General features: G+C 55.2%; 1 protein-coding gene across 3 annotated transcripts in view; it reads right to left on the bottom strand.

The window, feature by feature from the left end:
- Positions 1–16,676, bottom strand: part of MAP2K6 (mitogen-activated protein kinase kinase 6) — a 59,297-nt gene that overhangs the window by 11,700 nt on the left and 30,921 nt on the right. For all 3 annotated transcript variants that reach the window (XR_009488972.1, XR_009488973.1, XM_059864735.1), the window contains exons 4-11: positions 16,303–16,416; positions 13,602–13,721; positions 12,921–13,037; positions 12,434–12,485; positions 10,157–10,284; positions 9,024–9,101; positions 6,570–6,709; positions 2,489–2,534 (exon numbers count right to left, since the gene is read on the bottom strand). Coding sequence is in view for 1 of the 3 variants with exons in the window: in XM_059864735.1 (XP_059720718.1) it covers positions 2,489–2,534; positions 6,570–6,709; positions 9,024–9,101; positions 10,157–10,284; positions 12,434–12,485; positions 12,921–13,037; positions 13,602–13,721; positions 16,303–16,416 (795 nt within the window). In the remaining 2 variants the exon portion in view is untranslated. The remainder of the gene's footprint in view (positions 1–2,488; positions 2,535–6,569; positions 6,710–9,023; positions 9,102–10,156; positions 10,285–12,433; positions 12,486–12,920; positions 13,038–13,601; positions 13,722–16,302; positions 16,417–16,676) is intronic.

Below are 16,676 nucleotides of genomic sequence, written 5' to 3'. Positions count from 1 at the left end.
AGGAAAAACACAACCAAATCCTCTCCAGAACAACAGAACCCCTCTCCACCAGGAGCAGCAATTCAGGTTGGTTGGTTCAGACACACACCAAGCTGAGATCCCACCTGAAACCCCCCAAAATCCTGCTGGACACCCACTGGCCTGGCAGATAACTGGATTTATTTGTATGGAGGGTGTCAGAGAGAACCAAAAGGCAGCCAGGGCCCTGCAGGGCTCACAGTGATCTCTGCTCTGTCCAAGGCTTTGACTTCCAACCCTCTCATTCCAAGTAGGATTTTTAAAGGCAATTGGGGGTTTCCAGGGTTTTTCCAAGCTGCCCCTCAGCTCAGCTCCTGAGCATTGGCTGTTTCCAAGAGGAGGGAGAAGAAGAGCAAAGAAAAGAGATTTTTCAAGGTGGGCTTGAGTGGAAAGTCACCCAGGGAATAAGATGAGGCAGCTCAGAGTGGCTGGGAAGCGATCCAAAGACACAGCAGTAAGGAAGAGGAAGCACAATTATGTGGGAAACAGGGCTGGAATGGGCTGAGGCAAAGATCCAGGCAAAACTGAAGTTCTCCCTAGGTCAGACAGTCACAGCAGTTGAAGTGTCCTGAGTAACTCTGAGGTGAGCCCAATGTCTCGTTATTATCCAGCACGACACCCCTGCTTTGGCCACCCAAAGCACAGCCACCACAGCCTGGAGGCACCCAAAAATGTGCCAGGGCTGGCAGCAGTGCCCTCCAGCCCTGGGCCCCAGGGTGTGAGCCCTGAGGCTGGCACAGAGCCCCGTGCCAGGCAGGGTGTGCAGACCACCACTCCTGCAGCAGTGCCACGCTCCGCTTCACCTGGGAAAGGGGGTTTTAAATGAAATTAAGCACCCCTATCAGCTTTCCTGATGCTCAAGATAGCACAGAGTCACATTTTCCATGAGAAACCTCAATTCCACAGGAAAGCAAGGCAGCAGTCTTGGTCTAAATGACAAGTCCAATCCAGCACCACAACTTAATGCTGTAAGAGAGAGGAAAAAACCCCAACAGAACAGCAACCCTCAACCACAGGACCTCACAACATCCATGTCAGCCATAAAATACCACAGCACTGAGGTACTCTGCAGGGGTGATCCAAGAACCTAATTCAATAGAAATGCACTCCCTTGCCAATGGGTATTAATGCTGCAGCAGACAGAGCTGCTTCACTGAACCTTTCTTGATAAAAGGCCATTTGGCAAAGTTCAGAAGTTTGCTTAAAATATACAGATGGATTTATTCAATAATATAGCCCCCAAAAAATAAAGTTTTTTTTTTAAAAAAAAGCCATAAATCTCAGGCCTCTCTTTGTTTGAAACCAGTCTGGGGGCAAGCTGTGTGTCAATCAGATCTATTTATAGATTAATTGCATTACAGGGCTCAGCACTAAATGCCACGGGAATTATTCACTGCTTACAACTCAGGGTTGTGGATTTCCAGTATGACTTGCAGGTAAAAATCACCTTAAACCTGCACCTTCTCACCTCTGAGCAGGAGGTGTGAGGTGGTGGTGGGTCTGACCCTCTGGTGGCTGAATGTACACCCCAAAAATTGAGGGGTAGGGAATATGAGTTCCTAAAGAAATCCCTCAGCAGTTTCCAGCCTTAACCCCGGTGATGTTGACACTGAGACTGGGGTGGGGATGCAGGGTCAGGATCTTCAGAAATGACAAATTTAGGCAGCACCTTCCTGCCTTTAGAAAGCTGTGAACTGTGTGAGAGTAAAAAAGGATTAAACGCCTGCAGGAGTGAAGCACCAACTTCTGACCTCCTCTGCTTTTTGCCAGCTTTTAGGAGCACCAGAAAGTCAGGGGAGAAGGGGAGGCCATGAAACTGTGGAGCCCAAGCAGAAAAATCTCTTCTTGCCAGCTGCAGCCCAGAGCTCTGGCTGGGCACAGGGCAGTGCCCTGCATTTCCCCTGGCACCAGCCTTTATTGGCCTTTATTGGCATTTTCCTCCTGGGTTACTCCTCAGTTATCCCTCTGTAAGCAGTCTCTAGGCAGCAGATGAAATTCAATAACTGGAATTACGAGTCACAGGCTCATCCCTGTCCCCATCATCCAGGAATTACTCTGCCCAAAAATTCTCCTCTCCAAAGCACCAGGGCAGCAAAGCCCCCTTGGCCACGGGGCTCCTGCAGCTCCTGTGGAGCACCTGGGGCACACTCAGGTGTTTGAGTTGATCACAAACCCCAGAGGAGGATTTGAGCCTCACCAACTGATTCTTCACAGCCTCATTCTCGTCCATGACCTGCTTTAACGTGTATTTTCTCCCTTGATGTCCAAAAAAGGTAGAAAAGCACCTGGCTGAGATTTCAAAGAGCATCTCTGATTTGCAGCCACCCTCCCAGCGTCACAATTCTCCCATCTGGTATGAAAAAAGAGATGCAGAGCAGCCCAAAACACCATCACTACTGGAATTTCTGCCTTCAGCACCTCACTGAGACCCTTTCCAGCTCTGAGCACTGCTCGATGCAGCCACACTCACCATAAGCTCTGGGTATGTTGGCCGTTCTTTGGAATTCTTCTTCAAGCTTTAATGGGAAAAAAAAAAAAGAGAAAAAAAATTAGAATTTACATTCTGTCTGCAATTTAAGTAAGGCCATAAAACAACACCATGACCAAAATAAGGTTTAAAGACTCTGCAGAATAAGTTCAGCCACTCCTCCAAGCTGAGGAAACAATTTATGCCTTGAGGACAGGGACAGCCAACAGTGCTGGGTACAAGAGCTCAAGGTGCACCGAGACACCTGGAGCCACAAAACCACCACTCAAACCACTGCCTCTTGCTGGGGGCCAGGTCCAGCTGGGAGTTTGGGTGCTCTCCAGCAGGCCAGTGACTCAGGGAAGGGATTCAGCCTCCGAGCTGTGCCTGGGAGCAGTGACTGAGTGGCTGCAGAGCACGTGCCCAACTGTTTGTTTATCACCGCGCCGTTATCAGCGGGGACGCTTCCATGGGACATCCTTTTTTTCTCCTCTCCTACAACAGATGGCCCTGGAGGGTTGTAGCTGGAAGTTATTTTGGTTTCCCTCCAGCAGAAAATAGCTTTTTAAAAGACAGGACGTAATCTCTACTCACTTCCTGGCAGTGTATTTAGGGGAAAGAAACTTGGAGCAACTTGAAAAGATCTTCACACACGTACGCGGCGGTGGCGGGGAAAAGGTGTCACACTGAGCAAAACAAAAGTGAGAACCTCTGCTAGGATTTTCTGGGGGCCAGAGGAAGCAGAGGACACACACTGAATAGATATTTCCTGCTTGCTGTGTGTAGAGGGCTCGTGTTTAGTGTCATGTTGTGAAAGAACAGAGGAACCTGGGGCTCATACGTGCCAATATCGCCGGCCCGAAGGTGCGGGATGTGTCACATCCTCCCAGCTCAGGAGCAGCCCCAGCCAACACAAGGTGAATTTGAAGGTTAACTGTGTCCAGATTTGGTGCAATTCTCTTAATTTAGACCCTCTACAAAACCAATTCATGCCCAGGTTACTAACAGCAGGAAATCTGGTGATAACTTACTGAAATCGATGTAAATTTTCAGGAATGAAAAGTTATATTGGGATCTGATCCTGACTCAGATATCCCAGGGACTTTCCTGCAGTGCCTACAGCTGATCAGACCTCAGGCAGCAGATGGACAGGCACAGTCCTAAGCCAGGCTTGATCCAGAGTGGCTGTGACCTGGTTTGGTGTCAGAAGGAATTCCCAAACCCCAACAACACAAAACTGGTGCAAAGTTCACCATTCCAAGTCCTTTGCCCAAAACTGGTGCAAAGTTCACCATTCCAAGTCCTTTGCCCAAAACTGGTGCAAAGTTCACCATTCCAAGTCCGTGCCACTCTGCTGGCAGCCAGGGATCTCCAGTGACCCTGGAGGACAGGATTTGCAAAGACAGGAATCACCACGTGCTCCCAGAGTGGCTGTGGATGTGACTCCTAAAGCAGCCACGGCCTGAGCTGCAAGACACAGGGCTTGGAAGAGCAAATCCCCCAGAGAGGAACAGCCTGCCTGGCACAAGCAGGGAAGCAGCAGAGCCAGCACCGTTTGAGGAACAGCAGCTGCTCCAAAACCTCAGCGTGGGCTTGGCAGGAACGGGGGGCATCTCGTGGGAGGGTTTGGCCAAGGCAGCTCCCAGCTCTGCCACAGGGCACAGGGGGCACAGCAGGTATTCCCCAGCATGGGGCAGGAGCTGAGCAGCCGGAGCACAGGGACATGGAAACACGCTGGAACAGACTCTGAAGAATCCACACGTGGGTACTGAGAGTCCCCAGGCAGGAGCAGCTGACAGTCCCCTTCCTGGGGCACAGCAGAGCCCTGGCCCTGGTGCTGGCAGCTCAGAACAGTCTCACATTTCTGTTTGTCCATCTGCCATCCTCTGTGGCCACCAGGCAGAGCCAGCAGCTGGCACTGCAGGGCCTGCCTGGAACCCCCAGCCCTGCAGGGAGGCTGGAGGGAGCCACAGGGAGGGCAGGGGCTGCCTGAGCTCTGTGTGCAGCCTGCAGACAGCAGCAGGGCTGCTCCAGCCCCTTCCTGCAGCACAGCCAAATTCTCCTGCTGCTGCCAGCTGCCAGGGCTGGGGAAAGCACAGCAGCAGCCCCAGGGCTCTGGGAGAGGGACAGAGACCAGGCAGAGGGGGCCAGCACGGGGCAAAACCTGCCCTCAGAGCCGTGTCCCCCTGCAGGCACACAGTTTGGGGTCACTGGGGTGGGGCTGTGTGTGGCACAGTTTGGGGTCACTGGGATGGGGCTGTGTGTGGCCCAGTTTGGGGTCACTGGGCTGTGTGTGGCACAGTTTGGGGTCACTGGGATAGGGCTGTGTGTGGCACAGTTTGGGGTCATTGGGATGGGGCTGTGTGTGGCACAGTTTGGGGTCACTGGGGTGGGGCTGTGTGTGGCACAGTTTGGGCTCACTGGGATGGGGCTGTGTGTGGCACAGTTTGGGGTCACTGGGCTGTGTGTGGCACAGTTTGGGGTCACTGGGATGGGGCTGTGTGTGGCACAGTTTGGGCTCACTGGGATGGGGCTGTGTGTGGCACAGTTTGGGGTCACTGGGGTGGGGCTGTGTGTGGCACAGTTTGGGCTCACTGGGATGGGGCTGTGTGTGGCACAGTTTGGGGTCATTGGGATGGGGCTGTGTGTGGCACAGTTTGGGGTCACTGGGGTGGGGCTGTGTGTGGCACAGTTTGGGCTCACTGGGATGGGGCTGTGTGTGGCACAGTTTGGGGTCACTGGGCTGTGTGTGGCACAGTTTGGGCTCACTGGATGGGGCTGTGTGGGGCACAGTTTGGGGTCACTGGGGTGGGGCTGTGTGTGGCACAGTTTGGGCTCACTGGGCTGTGTGGGGCACAGTTTGGGGTCATTGGGGTGGGGCTGTGTGTGGCACAGTTTGGGGTCACTGGGATGGGGCTGTGTGTGGCACAGTTTGGGGTCACTGGGATGGGGCTGTGTGTGGCACAGTTTGGGGTCACTGGGATGGGGCTGTGTGTGGCACAGTTTGGGGTCACTGGGATGGGGCTGTGTGTGGCACAGTTTGGGGTCATTGGGATGGGGCTGTGTGTGGCACAGTTTGGGGTCACTGGGCTGTGTGTGGCACAGTTTGGGGTCATTGGGATGGGGCTGTGTGTGGCACAGTTTGGGGTCACTGGGATGGGGCTGTGTGTGGCACAGTTTGGGGTCACTGGGCTGTGTGTGGCACAGTTTGGGGTCACTGGGCTGTGTGTGGCACAGTTTGGGGTCACTGGGATGGGGCTGTGGCCCAGCCCCATCCCCAGTGGGTGCAGGTGAGAAGCAGGTGAGCAGCACTGAGCAATGAGCCATGGAGTGCCCAGGGGTGCTGAGCATCCACCCCAGGGAGCAGAGGGCACACAGGGGCAGTGCAGGGACAGCAGGGGTGTAAAAGGGTGGGCTAAACAGTAAAAGGAGTGGATGAGTGGATGCTTGAAGCCTTCTGCTGTTACTCTGTATGGGTTGAAGCTCTCTGAAGTTGTATGGTGGCACTCTGTGTTTTGTGGCTGTCTCTCCTGTGACAGTCCCTGAGACAGGACACAGCCACTCCATCCCCTGCTCCCTTCCACACTGAGGGCCACGAGCTGCCTGGCTGCCCCTGCTCACAGCACCCCTGTGCTGCTGGCATGGGGACAACCAGGGCCAGGAGCCTCCTAAACCCCGTGTGACCCCTCCTAAACCCCGTGTGACCCCTCCTAAACCCTGTGTGACCCCTCCTAAACCCCATGTGACCCCTCCTAAACCCCGTGTGACCCCTCCTAAACCCCGTGTGTCCCCTCCTAAACCCCGTGTGACCCCTCCTAAACCCCGTGTGTCCCCTCCTAAACCCCATGTGACCCCTCCTAAACCCCGGTGTGTCCCCTCCTAAACCCCGTGTGACCCCTCCTAAACCCCGTGTGACCCCTCCTAAACCCCGTGTGACCCCTCCAAGAGCCCAGCCTGCCCCTCAGACAGACCCCCAGGCACGAGGGCACAGGGAATGTTCTGCCCCAAACTGAGAGCTGCCCGTGGAGACGTGGTGAAGGTGAGCAGGGCCAGGGAAAGAGAGGGAGAAGAGGACAAGTGTTACCATTGCGAGGTAAAATCGACGAACTCTGCTGAGAACCTCTCTGCTGGGAGCTGTGGGGAGGGCTCCTCCACCACCTGCTTGAGCTGCTGGAAGGGAGTGCCCCAGGAGTCGTAGGGGAAGCGCAGGATGGCCAGCTCGATCTGCAACACAGAGCCCACAGCTCAGGAGGGGGCACACCCCACAGCTCAGGAGGGGGCACACCCCACAGCCACAGGAGGGGGCACACCCCACAGCCACAGGAGGGGGCACACCCCACAGCCACCCACCCCGCGGGACTGGCACGGCCCCACGCCCACCCTGGCTCTGGTTTTGTGGCTGCACACAAATGGGGCTGGTCAGCCTGGACATGGGAATGTCCCAAGAACATCTTAGAGCCCCCTGCACACCCCACAGCCACGGGACTGGCACGGCCCTGTGCCCACCCTGGCTGTGGTTTTGTGGCTGCACACAAATGGGGCTGGTCAGCCTGGAGATGGGAACATTGCAAGGAGATCTTAGAGTCCCTTGCACACCCCACAGCCAGCCACCCTACAGGTTTGGGATGGCCCTGTGCCCACCCTGGCTGTGGTTTTGTGGCTGCACACAAATGGGGTTGGACATGGGAACATTGCAAGGAGATCTCAGAGCCCCTTGCAGTGCCTAAAGGGGGATTCCAGAAAGGAGGGAGAGGGATTTTTACATGGAGCAAGGGGGATTGGTTTGGAATTAAAACAGGAGAGATACAGATCAGATATTAGGAGGGAATTCTTCCCTGTGAGGGTGGTGAGGCACAGGTGCCCAGAGCAGCTGTGGCTGCCCCTGGATCTCTGGAAGTGCCCAAGCCAGGCTGGACAGGGCTGGGAGCAGCCTGGGACAGTGGGAGGTGCTCCTGGCCATGGCAGGGGTGGAATGAAATGGTCTTTAAGGCCCCTTCCAACCCAAACCACTCATGGATTCCATGATTTCCTCACCCCCCCGGCCACAGCTCATTGCTCTCCTCCCCCAGCAAACAGGAGAGGCAGGAGCAGCCCCAGCCAGCTCACAGGCAATCCCTGTCACCGCCGTGCCAGAATCCCCTGGGAAATGCTGCCAGCTCAAACCAGCCCACCCTGCACAGGGTAACTGGACTTTGGGAGCACATGGACTCCCCCAAAACACTGCCTGGGATCCCCCTGCCCCTGCTCTCCCGAGGGGGCCTCAGTGGATGGCTGAGCGCCGGGAGGACTCTGTGTGCTGGATGTGAGCTGCTCCTCCACGCCTTAGCCCATGCTGCCATCTCCCGGCAGCTGCAGCCTGCACAGCCCACAGCAGCCAGGAGCTGACAGAGCAGCTCCTCCTCCTTCCCTTCCACCCCGGGCCACCTGCCTGAGCTCTCCCCCTTCCACCCCGGGCCACCTGCCTGAGCTCTCCCCCTTCCACCCCGGGCCACCTGCCTGAGCTCTCCCCCTTCCCACCCCGGGCCACCTTCCTGAGCTCTCCCCCTTCCACCCCGGGCCACCTGCCTGAGCTCTCCCCCTTCCCACCCCGGGCCACCTTCCTGAGCTCTCCCCCTTCCACCCCGGGCCACCAGTACCGCTGTGGGGAGGAGAATGAACCCATGAGCCACACTGAGCACTCCTGGTGGCCCTGGCAGCCCTCAGGTGACAGCCCTGGCAGCCACAGATGACCCAGGTGACCCCACCATGGTGATCCCCAGGTGACAGCCCTGGCAGGGCCCAGGTCACCCAGGTGACCCTGCCATGGTGATGCCCAGGTGACAGCCCTGGCAGCCCCAGGTGACCCAGGTGACCCTGCCATGGTGACCCCCAGGTGACAGCTCTGGCAGCCCCCAGGTGACCCAGGTGCCCCTACCATGGTGACCCCCAGGTGACAGCCCTGGCAGCCCCAGGTGACCCCACCATGGTGATCCCCAGGTGACAGCCCTGGCAGCCCCAGGTTGACAGCCCTGACAGCCCCAGGTGACCCAGGTGACCCTGCCATGGTGATGCCCAGCTGACAGCCCTGGCAGCCCCAGGTGACAGCCCTGGCAGCCCCAGGTGACCCAGGTGACCCTGCCATGGTGATGCCCAGCTGACAGCCCTGGCAGCCCCAACTGACAGCCCTGGCAGCCCCAGCTGACAGCCCTGGCAGCCCCAGGTGACCCAGGTGACCCTGCCATGGTGATGCCCAGCTGACAGCCCTGGCAGCCCCAACTGACAGCCCTGGCAGCCCCAGGTGCCCCTACCATGGTGATGCCCAGGTGACAGCCCTGACAGCCCCAGGTGACCCTGCCATGGTGATGCCCAGGTGACAGCCCTGGCAGCCCCAGGTGACCCAGGTGACCCTGCCATGGTGATGCCCAGCTGACAGCCCTGGCAGCCCCCAGGTGACCCTGCCATGGTGATGCCCAGGTGACAGCCCTGGCAGCCCCAGCTGACAGCCCTGGCAGCCCCAGGTGACAGCCCTGGCAGCCCCAGGTGACCCAGGTGCCCCTACCATGGTGATGCCCAGGCTCCAGATGTCCGATTTGACGCTGTATCCCTTCTGGTTCAGCTCCGGGTTGATTCTCTCCGGCTGCCAACAGACACAAAGGAGGGTGAGGACAGGGATGTCCCCCGTGCCCTGCCCACGCCCAGGGTGGCTCTCTCAGGGTGGCACCCAGCCCCCTTAGCCCACACAGCCACCTCACCCTCCTGCTTGTGCTGGCTCCCCATCCTCACAGAAGGGCAGGCAGTGAAATGGGTCACCAGAAAGTGGCACCTGCCCCAGGGGCTGGGCTGCTGGAGCTGCCCTGGCACAGCTGGCACCAAGGGCTGACAAGCCTCAGCTCTCCAGGACTGTTCCCACCCCAGTCAAGTGCTCCATGAAGGGTGAATCCTGCACAGCAGCTCCCAGGAGCAGCCCAAGGCACACAGCCCCTGGGTGTTTTTCCTCCCCATGCTAAGCAGTCCCCACGGGGCAAATGGCAACCAGGCAATGGGGAGCAATTCCAGAACCTTCCCCAAGGTCACAGGAAGGAGAGAGGGCAGCAGGAAGCTGTGTCCAGGAGATGTGGCCTGAGCCATGAGCTCTGCCTCCCCTCCCAAGGGGACTGTATCCCTTCACTTCAGGGCTACTGTGGCTTTCACAGTTTTTGAAAAATCCCTTTGCCCAGGATTCTTCTCCTGGGAAGCTGAGAAGCCTCAGAGAAAAGGAAAACAATTCTGATCTCATTGGCTTCTCCTGTGCTGTGCTCCTGTGGAATGTGTTTGGGGATTGTTCACCCACAGGTGAACAATCCATTGCATTCTGCTGGGAGTTGGTTTCACTCTTTGGCCAATCAGGGCCAGGCTGTGTCAGGGCTCTGGAGAGAGTCTCGAGTTTTCATTATTATCTTTTTAGCCTTCTGTCTGTATCCTTTCTGTATTCTTTAGTATAGTTTAGTATAGCATTCTTTAATATAATATAGTATCATAAAATAATAAATTATCCTTCTGAGCACATGGAGTCAGATCCATCATTCCTCCCTGCCACAGGGGTCCCTGAAAATACAACAGGCTCCCCAAAGGAATCCCCAGGGTAGGTGCTGCTGATCCTTCCCCCCAGGCTCAAGTTCCTTTGGCTGCTCCCCAGGCAGCTGCTCCACTTACAGCCATGTAGGGTTTGCATCCTGCATCCATGGTTTTAGCCACAGAGTCAACGAGGTAACCGCTGATCCCGAAATCGCACATTTTCACCTGCCCCTGCGTATTGATCAACACGTTAGAGGGCTTTACATCTGCAAGAAGGAACACAGAGCACAGTCACTGTCACCTGGGGGTGCTGGCCAAGGCACAAGCAGCCACAGAGGGTTCAGCAGCAGCAGAGGGCACAAGGAGCCCAGCAGAGCCCAGCAGAGCCCAGCAGAGCCAGCGTGCCAAAAGCCGCTGGCTGCGCTGTGGGTGTGCAGTGTGGGGCTGTCCGTGTGTCCTAGCAGTGTCCCTGCACCCACACACCCCCTCCCTGAGCCAGGGCAGCAGGAGGTGACTCTGTGTGTCACCATCACATCCCAGTGCTCAGGGAAAGGCCAGGGACACCAGGGAGCTCACAGGGAGCAGCTCCAAGGGGCTGGGGGTGATCCTATGGGTGATTCTGTGGGGTGATTTTATGGGGTGATTCTGTGGGGTGTCTGCAAAGGGCTGCAGCTCTGGCAATGCCCCGTGGGTCTGGAGTGATGCCAGCAAAAGGAAAAACCCACGGGGGAAAGATGAGGGGTAGGAAAGGGTGAAAGGGCTGCAGGGGAAGGAGAGAGCAGTAAACTGAGACAAGGATGAAGGGCTCAGACACCTTTGGGATTTTAAGGACACAAAGCCTGACTGCAGCGTGAGCAGCAGCAGGAGAGTGGGAGCTGCACACCCCATGGAAATCAGGCCAGAGTCTCATCTCTCTGTTGCTGCCAGATTCATCTCTTCCCATCGTGGCTCTACAAATCCCTGGGTGCTCATCAGGCTCCTGAGGGCAGCTCCAACCCCCAGCAGAAAGGGGATTAAGGCACCCAGAGATGGCAGGAGGTGACACCCAGGGGAGCATGGAGGTGTTCTCCTGCAGAGCAGGGGGGCAAATCCCAAATGGAATTCCAGCACAGGTGACCCTGCTTCCTCTGGGATGCTCCAAAGGGAGATATCCTTCCCCTGCTGCCACCCAGAAATAACAGGTCCTGAAGATGCTGTGTCTCCACATGACAAAGAATTCAATGGAAGAGCTGAAACACCCTTTGAAGGATGCCAGGAGCTGTGTTTGAGCCCTGCTTATTCGAACTGTGGCTCTACAGCTCGTTAACATCTGCTCCCTAATCAGCATTCTGCAGTCAGGTATCCAAAATCCTCACCCATCTGTCACTAGGCTGAAATAAGACAATTTTCAGTGGAAATCAAACCAGTACACACAGAATCCCAGCAGCCAAGAAGGGCTTTGCACCTCCTGTGAGTGAGACAGAAGGCAGAAACTCTGCCCCAGCCACAGGAAGAACAGAGCCAGGGCCACTGCCTGCTCCAGCTGAACTCTGCTGCTTCCCACACTCCAGGGAGGGCTCCTTCCTCCTCAGGACAACTTGAAAAGCACCCTTTAAAAATAAAGGTGTCAAGCAGCAACTGCAGGTTTGTTTCTGAGTGTGCTCACGGCAGCTTTGAGACCCTCCAGAGGGGAAAACATCAGAAGAGTTCAGGGAGGGGATTTGTGATTTGATTTGAGGCTGGTTTAGGTGTCAGACTGCTCTGCTGGTGCTCAGGGAAGCTCATGGAAGGGGTGAGGATGGGAAGATGAGGCTGGCAGGGAGATCCCTTGTGGAGTTTTTTATCCAAAACTTACACACTTTATATATATAAAACTTTATAAATATTACTATATTCTAAAAGCTTAAACTCTGAGTTTTCCCCCCTGTGATATCACGCACTTCTATCCAAACTCCACACCCACAATCCCAGCTCTGCCATTCCATTCTGGAAGCTTCTCTAGGGCCTCAGGTCAGTGCAGTGTTCTCTGGGGGTCAGAGCCTGGCAGCACAGAGAGTCTGGAATTCTCAGCATCCAGAACTCCAACATCCCCTCCCACTGCACATCAGCACAGAGCCATGGACACATGGGCACAGCCTGCTCCAAAGCTTCCCAGGCTCAGGGAAAAAGGCTGAATTTCACCCAGGTGATGAAGCACACCATGAGTTTAGGGTTTGCTCATGGGTTTAGGGAAACAGCCCTTCCTCTGCCAGCCCCTCCTGCTCCCCTGCAGGGAAACACAGGGAGCAGCAGGCAGATTTTAAGGAGCAAACAGCAGCCACCTCCTCTGCCTGGGTTTTGCTGCATGTCAGGAGATGCTGGGGAGCATTTCTGCTGTCAAAGGCTCACTCAGCCCCTGCCAGGCTGAGAGCAGGGCAGGCTGTGCCTGGCACTCACCTCGGTGGATCACGGAGAGCTTGCTGTGGAGATGTTCTAGGGCTTTTACAATCTGAAACAACAAACCCAGAGTCAGTCACAGCTGGCAGCACCACGAGGAGGAGGAAATGACACCTGGCTTCACCCCCGACCCGCCAGGAGGGCAGGAAAACCACATCCCCCACGAGTCCTGCACCCTGCCAGCAGCCTGAGGGTTGGAGGGTACCCAGGGATCTTCCTGGGGGCTCCAGGACCCCAGTGAGAAGGGAAAGGAGCTGCAGGAGCCTCCCCACACCTCCCTCTGGGCCAGCTCTCCATCACAGGTGTGGATGGGCACACTCATGGATTATAGACACCACCACTTCAGAGCAGACCTGGGAATGGCCACGTGGGCTGGCACATGGACCACCCTCCTCCTGGTGCCCACACAGCAGGGAGCTCAGGTCAGGTAGGACCTGGCTTCAAACAGAAACCCCTTCCCTGCCCTCCTCACCCTGCTGCTACTCACAGAGACTGCGATTTTCCCCAGGATGTCCTCGGGAATCGTCAGGCCTTTGTCAATGACATGTTTGTAGAATTTGTCCAGTGAGGTATCCATCAGCTCCATGCAAATCCACACATCTCCCTGGAGAGCAAAGCAAGCAGGTACCCAGAGATTTGAACAAAACATCTCTTCTTCCTTTCCCTTCCTTTTTCCTTTCTCCCTTTTCTTTTTCCTTTCTCCCTTTTCTTTTTCTCTTCCCCTTTCCTTTTTCCTTCCCTTTCCCTTTTCTTTTTTTTGTTTTTTTAAACACATTCAAACCTGTCCTGGGCTCTCTTTTCCCTGCTCTGGAATTCAGTGCTGTGCACATTCCCTACCATTTAGGGCGTCCCCTTCCCAAAGCAGAGCCACAGTGATTTAGGAGCCCAGAGAGTTATCAGGAACTGAGGCTCCCAAAGCCCAGCCAGGAGAAGTTCAGCTCTGCAGGGCTGTGCTTGAAGCTCCTCACTAAATCCTCCTTTTCAGAGCTTTCCATGTGGATGAGACCAAGCCAGGACAATTTTAACACCACAGGACCAGGCTGTCCCACAGCCACAGTAAGTGACACATCCTTAGGCCAGGACTAAAACCTCCATGTCCAGGTGGAGATTAAACCCCTGGCACTAGCAGGAAGTGCAGGAGTGGGAAGTGAGCCCCAGGAAGCCTCACCTCTCTGAAGAGTGCCCCGTAAAAGGTGACAGTGAAGGGACAATCCACTGTCCTCATGGAGATGTCCAGGTCCATCAGCAGCCTCTTCTGCTCCTGGCTGTTCACCGTGGCTCGGATCCGCTGCAGGACAGAGCAGGTCAGGCTGGCTGCCCAGGGCCTTGCACCACACCTGGGCCCCCCCAGCACCCCTCATGTCACCCCTCTGTCACCACCTTTGTCATCCCCAGCACCCACAGGGTGTTCACAAGGATGTTTATGGCTTTGACCTGTCACATCCATATTTTCTGAAAAATCCCCTTGCCCAGGATTTTTCTCCTGGGAAGCTGAGAGGCCTCAGAGAAAAGGAAAACAATTCTGATCTCATTTGCTTCTCCTGTGTTGTGCTCATGTGGAATGTGTTTGGGGATTGTTCACCCACAGGTGATTGTTCCATTGCATTCTGCTGGGAGTTGGTTTCACTCTTTGGCCAATCAGGGCCAGGCTGTGTCAGGACTCTGGAGAGAGTCACCAGTTTTCATTATTATCTTTTTAGCCTTCTGTCTGTATCCTGTCTGTATTCTTTAGTGTAGTTTAGTTTAGTATTCTTTAATATAATACAGTATCATAAAATAATAAATTATCCTTCTGAGCACATGGAGTCAGATCCATCATTCCTTTCTGCCACGGGGGTCCCCACAAATACAATATTGACCTAATCCTTCAAAATTTTGTCTAATGGACTCATGCTGCAGTGTGAGCTTTCTTAGCCAATCATGTTATGACACACAAACCTACAGAACTGCATTCCAAACTCCTTGTTCACCTTTTTAACTCCTTTTATTTTTTTCTTTATCTTAAACTCTAAATATTCTTCTTCTTAACATGTCTCTTCTTAAAATGTCTTCTTCTTAACATGCTTCAAACGATAAATCCACATTTTCACTTCCAGCACTTAAGTTTGGAGCCTTTTCCAAGGTCTCAGATCAAATCCTGGGTTTAATTCTAAGCTTAGGTGCAGGAGCACCCTGGGTCTTCTCAGCACTGATGGTTTTTGCTCTTCCCTGCAAACACCACTCTTTGTGCAAGAGCCAAAAGAAAGAGGTGGCTTGGGAGAGGAGAAAGGAGCAGGAAATCACATTCTGAGCTGGTGGAAAGCTGGGATTTTTGGAGTGCAGCTCTGTTCCATCAGCAGGTTTTGGGCACAAGAGAGGGCTCCAGAGCCTGTGGGTTCCCCATGGCTGTGGAAAAGGGGCATTGCCCAGTGTCCCAGTCTCCTTACCATTAAAAATGATGGTGTATGGCATCCTAGGCAAGCAGGAGTATTGTGGACAAAGGTGAATAATGTGACTGATGCACCACAAAGCTGGGGCACCCCAATTTAAAACCCCCCCTTTTCTTGGTTCAGCAGCCCAACCCTCCCAGTGTGGCAAGGGGATGAGGAAAGCAGCACTGCCAGGGAGGGAACACGGGGGATCCCAGTGTGCCCAGTGAGACCCTTAATGATCCCAGTGACACTCTTAATGATCCCAGTGTGCCCAGTGAGACCCTTAATGATCCCAGTGACACTCTTAATGATCCCAGTGTGCCCAGTGAGACCCTTAATGATCCCAGTGAGACTCTTAATGATCCCAGTGTGCCCAGTGAGACCCTTAATGATCCCAGTGAGACCCTTAATGATCCCAGTGTGCCCAGTGAGACCCTTAATGATCCCAGTGAGACCCTTAATGATCCCAGTGTGCCCAGTGACACTCTTAATGATCCCAGTGTGCCCAGTGAGACCCTTAATGATCCCAGTGTGCCCAGTGAGACCCTTAATGATCCCAGTGTGCCCAGTGAGACCCTTAATGATCCCAGTGTGCCCAGTGAGACCCTTAATGATCCCAGTATGCCCAGTGAGACCCTTAATGATCCCAGTGAGACCCTTAATGATCCCAGTGTGCCCAGTGAGACTCTTAATGATCCCAGTGAGACCCTTAATGATCCCAGTGTGCCCAGTGAGACCCTTAATGATCCCAGTGTGCCCAGTGAGACTCTCTAGTCCCAGGGTCGTGGGTTCAAGCCCCACATTGGGCGCCAGGCTGTAGGAGTGTCAGGGGTGGGACGGTGGGGATGGATGGAGACAGAGATCTCTGCAGCCAGGTCTGGAACTTGGGGTTTATTGCAAAGGGCCGAGGGCAGGGCCCTGATGGGAGCTGCCAGCCACAGCTCAGAGCAGGCCCAAGGGAAGTGAAGAGAGGGGTAAAGAGGATGAGAGAGAGAGAGGATGAGAGGGTAAGAGAGCGAGGTTCCCATTCCAATACAATAAATCTTCTTCTGTGCTGAATATTCTCATTCTCTCTGACCAATCTAGTACAAGATACAAATCCTACAGCATTCACACACAGCCTATAAGAATCATTACATGACCACACTGTGTTACATTTTAAACCCTAAAAACTCCTCTTTGGGCCCTTCTGCCAAGCCAGCAGGGTCTGCTCTGCCCCCTGGAGCTGTCTGCAAGCAGAGGGTGTTGTTCCATCACAAGGGGATTGCCTTCAGCTGGCCATGCCATTGTTTCCCAGGTGTTCAGTAACTGAGGGATCTCAGAGCTTGCTTTCATTTCACTCTCACTTATAGTTTCCATATTCTCAGAACCTTTAGCCAGGCAATCATATTCATAAGGCTTCCCTGTTCCACCTTCCCCAAGAGCCCAGCCCCCAGCAGGGCCAGAGGCCCCCGGTACCTTCACTGCCATGATCTGCCCGCTGGGCATGTGCCGCATCTTCTCCACCACGCCGTACGCGCCCCGGCCCAGCTCCGAGATGGGCTCCAGGTCATCGGCCTTCACCTCAAAGTTCTGGGAACAAAAGGCAGCAGCGCCCTGGGGCTCTGTGCTGTGCTGCGACCCCCAAATGCAGCCCTGCTGCCCCCCAGTGCAGCCCTGCTGCCCCTCAATGCAGCCCTGCTGCCCCTCAATGCAGCCCTGCTGCCCCCCAGTGCAGCCCTGCTGCCCCCCAGTGCAGTCCTGCTGCCCCCCAGTGCAGCCCTGCTGCCCCCCAGTGCAGCCCTGCTGCCCCTCAATGCAGCCCTGCTGCCCCTCAATGCAGCCCTGCTGCC

The sequence above is a fragment of the Haemorhous mexicanus genome, chromosome 20, assembly GCF_027477595.1.
Source record: "Haemorhous mexicanus isolate bHaeMex1 chromosome 20, bHaeMex1.pri, whole genome shotgun sequence".
NCBI classification, from domain to species: Eukaryota; Metazoa; Chordata; class Aves; order Passeriformes; family Fringillidae; genus Haemorhous; species Haemorhous mexicanus.
This window is presented reverse-complemented; position numbering and strand designations above follow the sequence as displayed.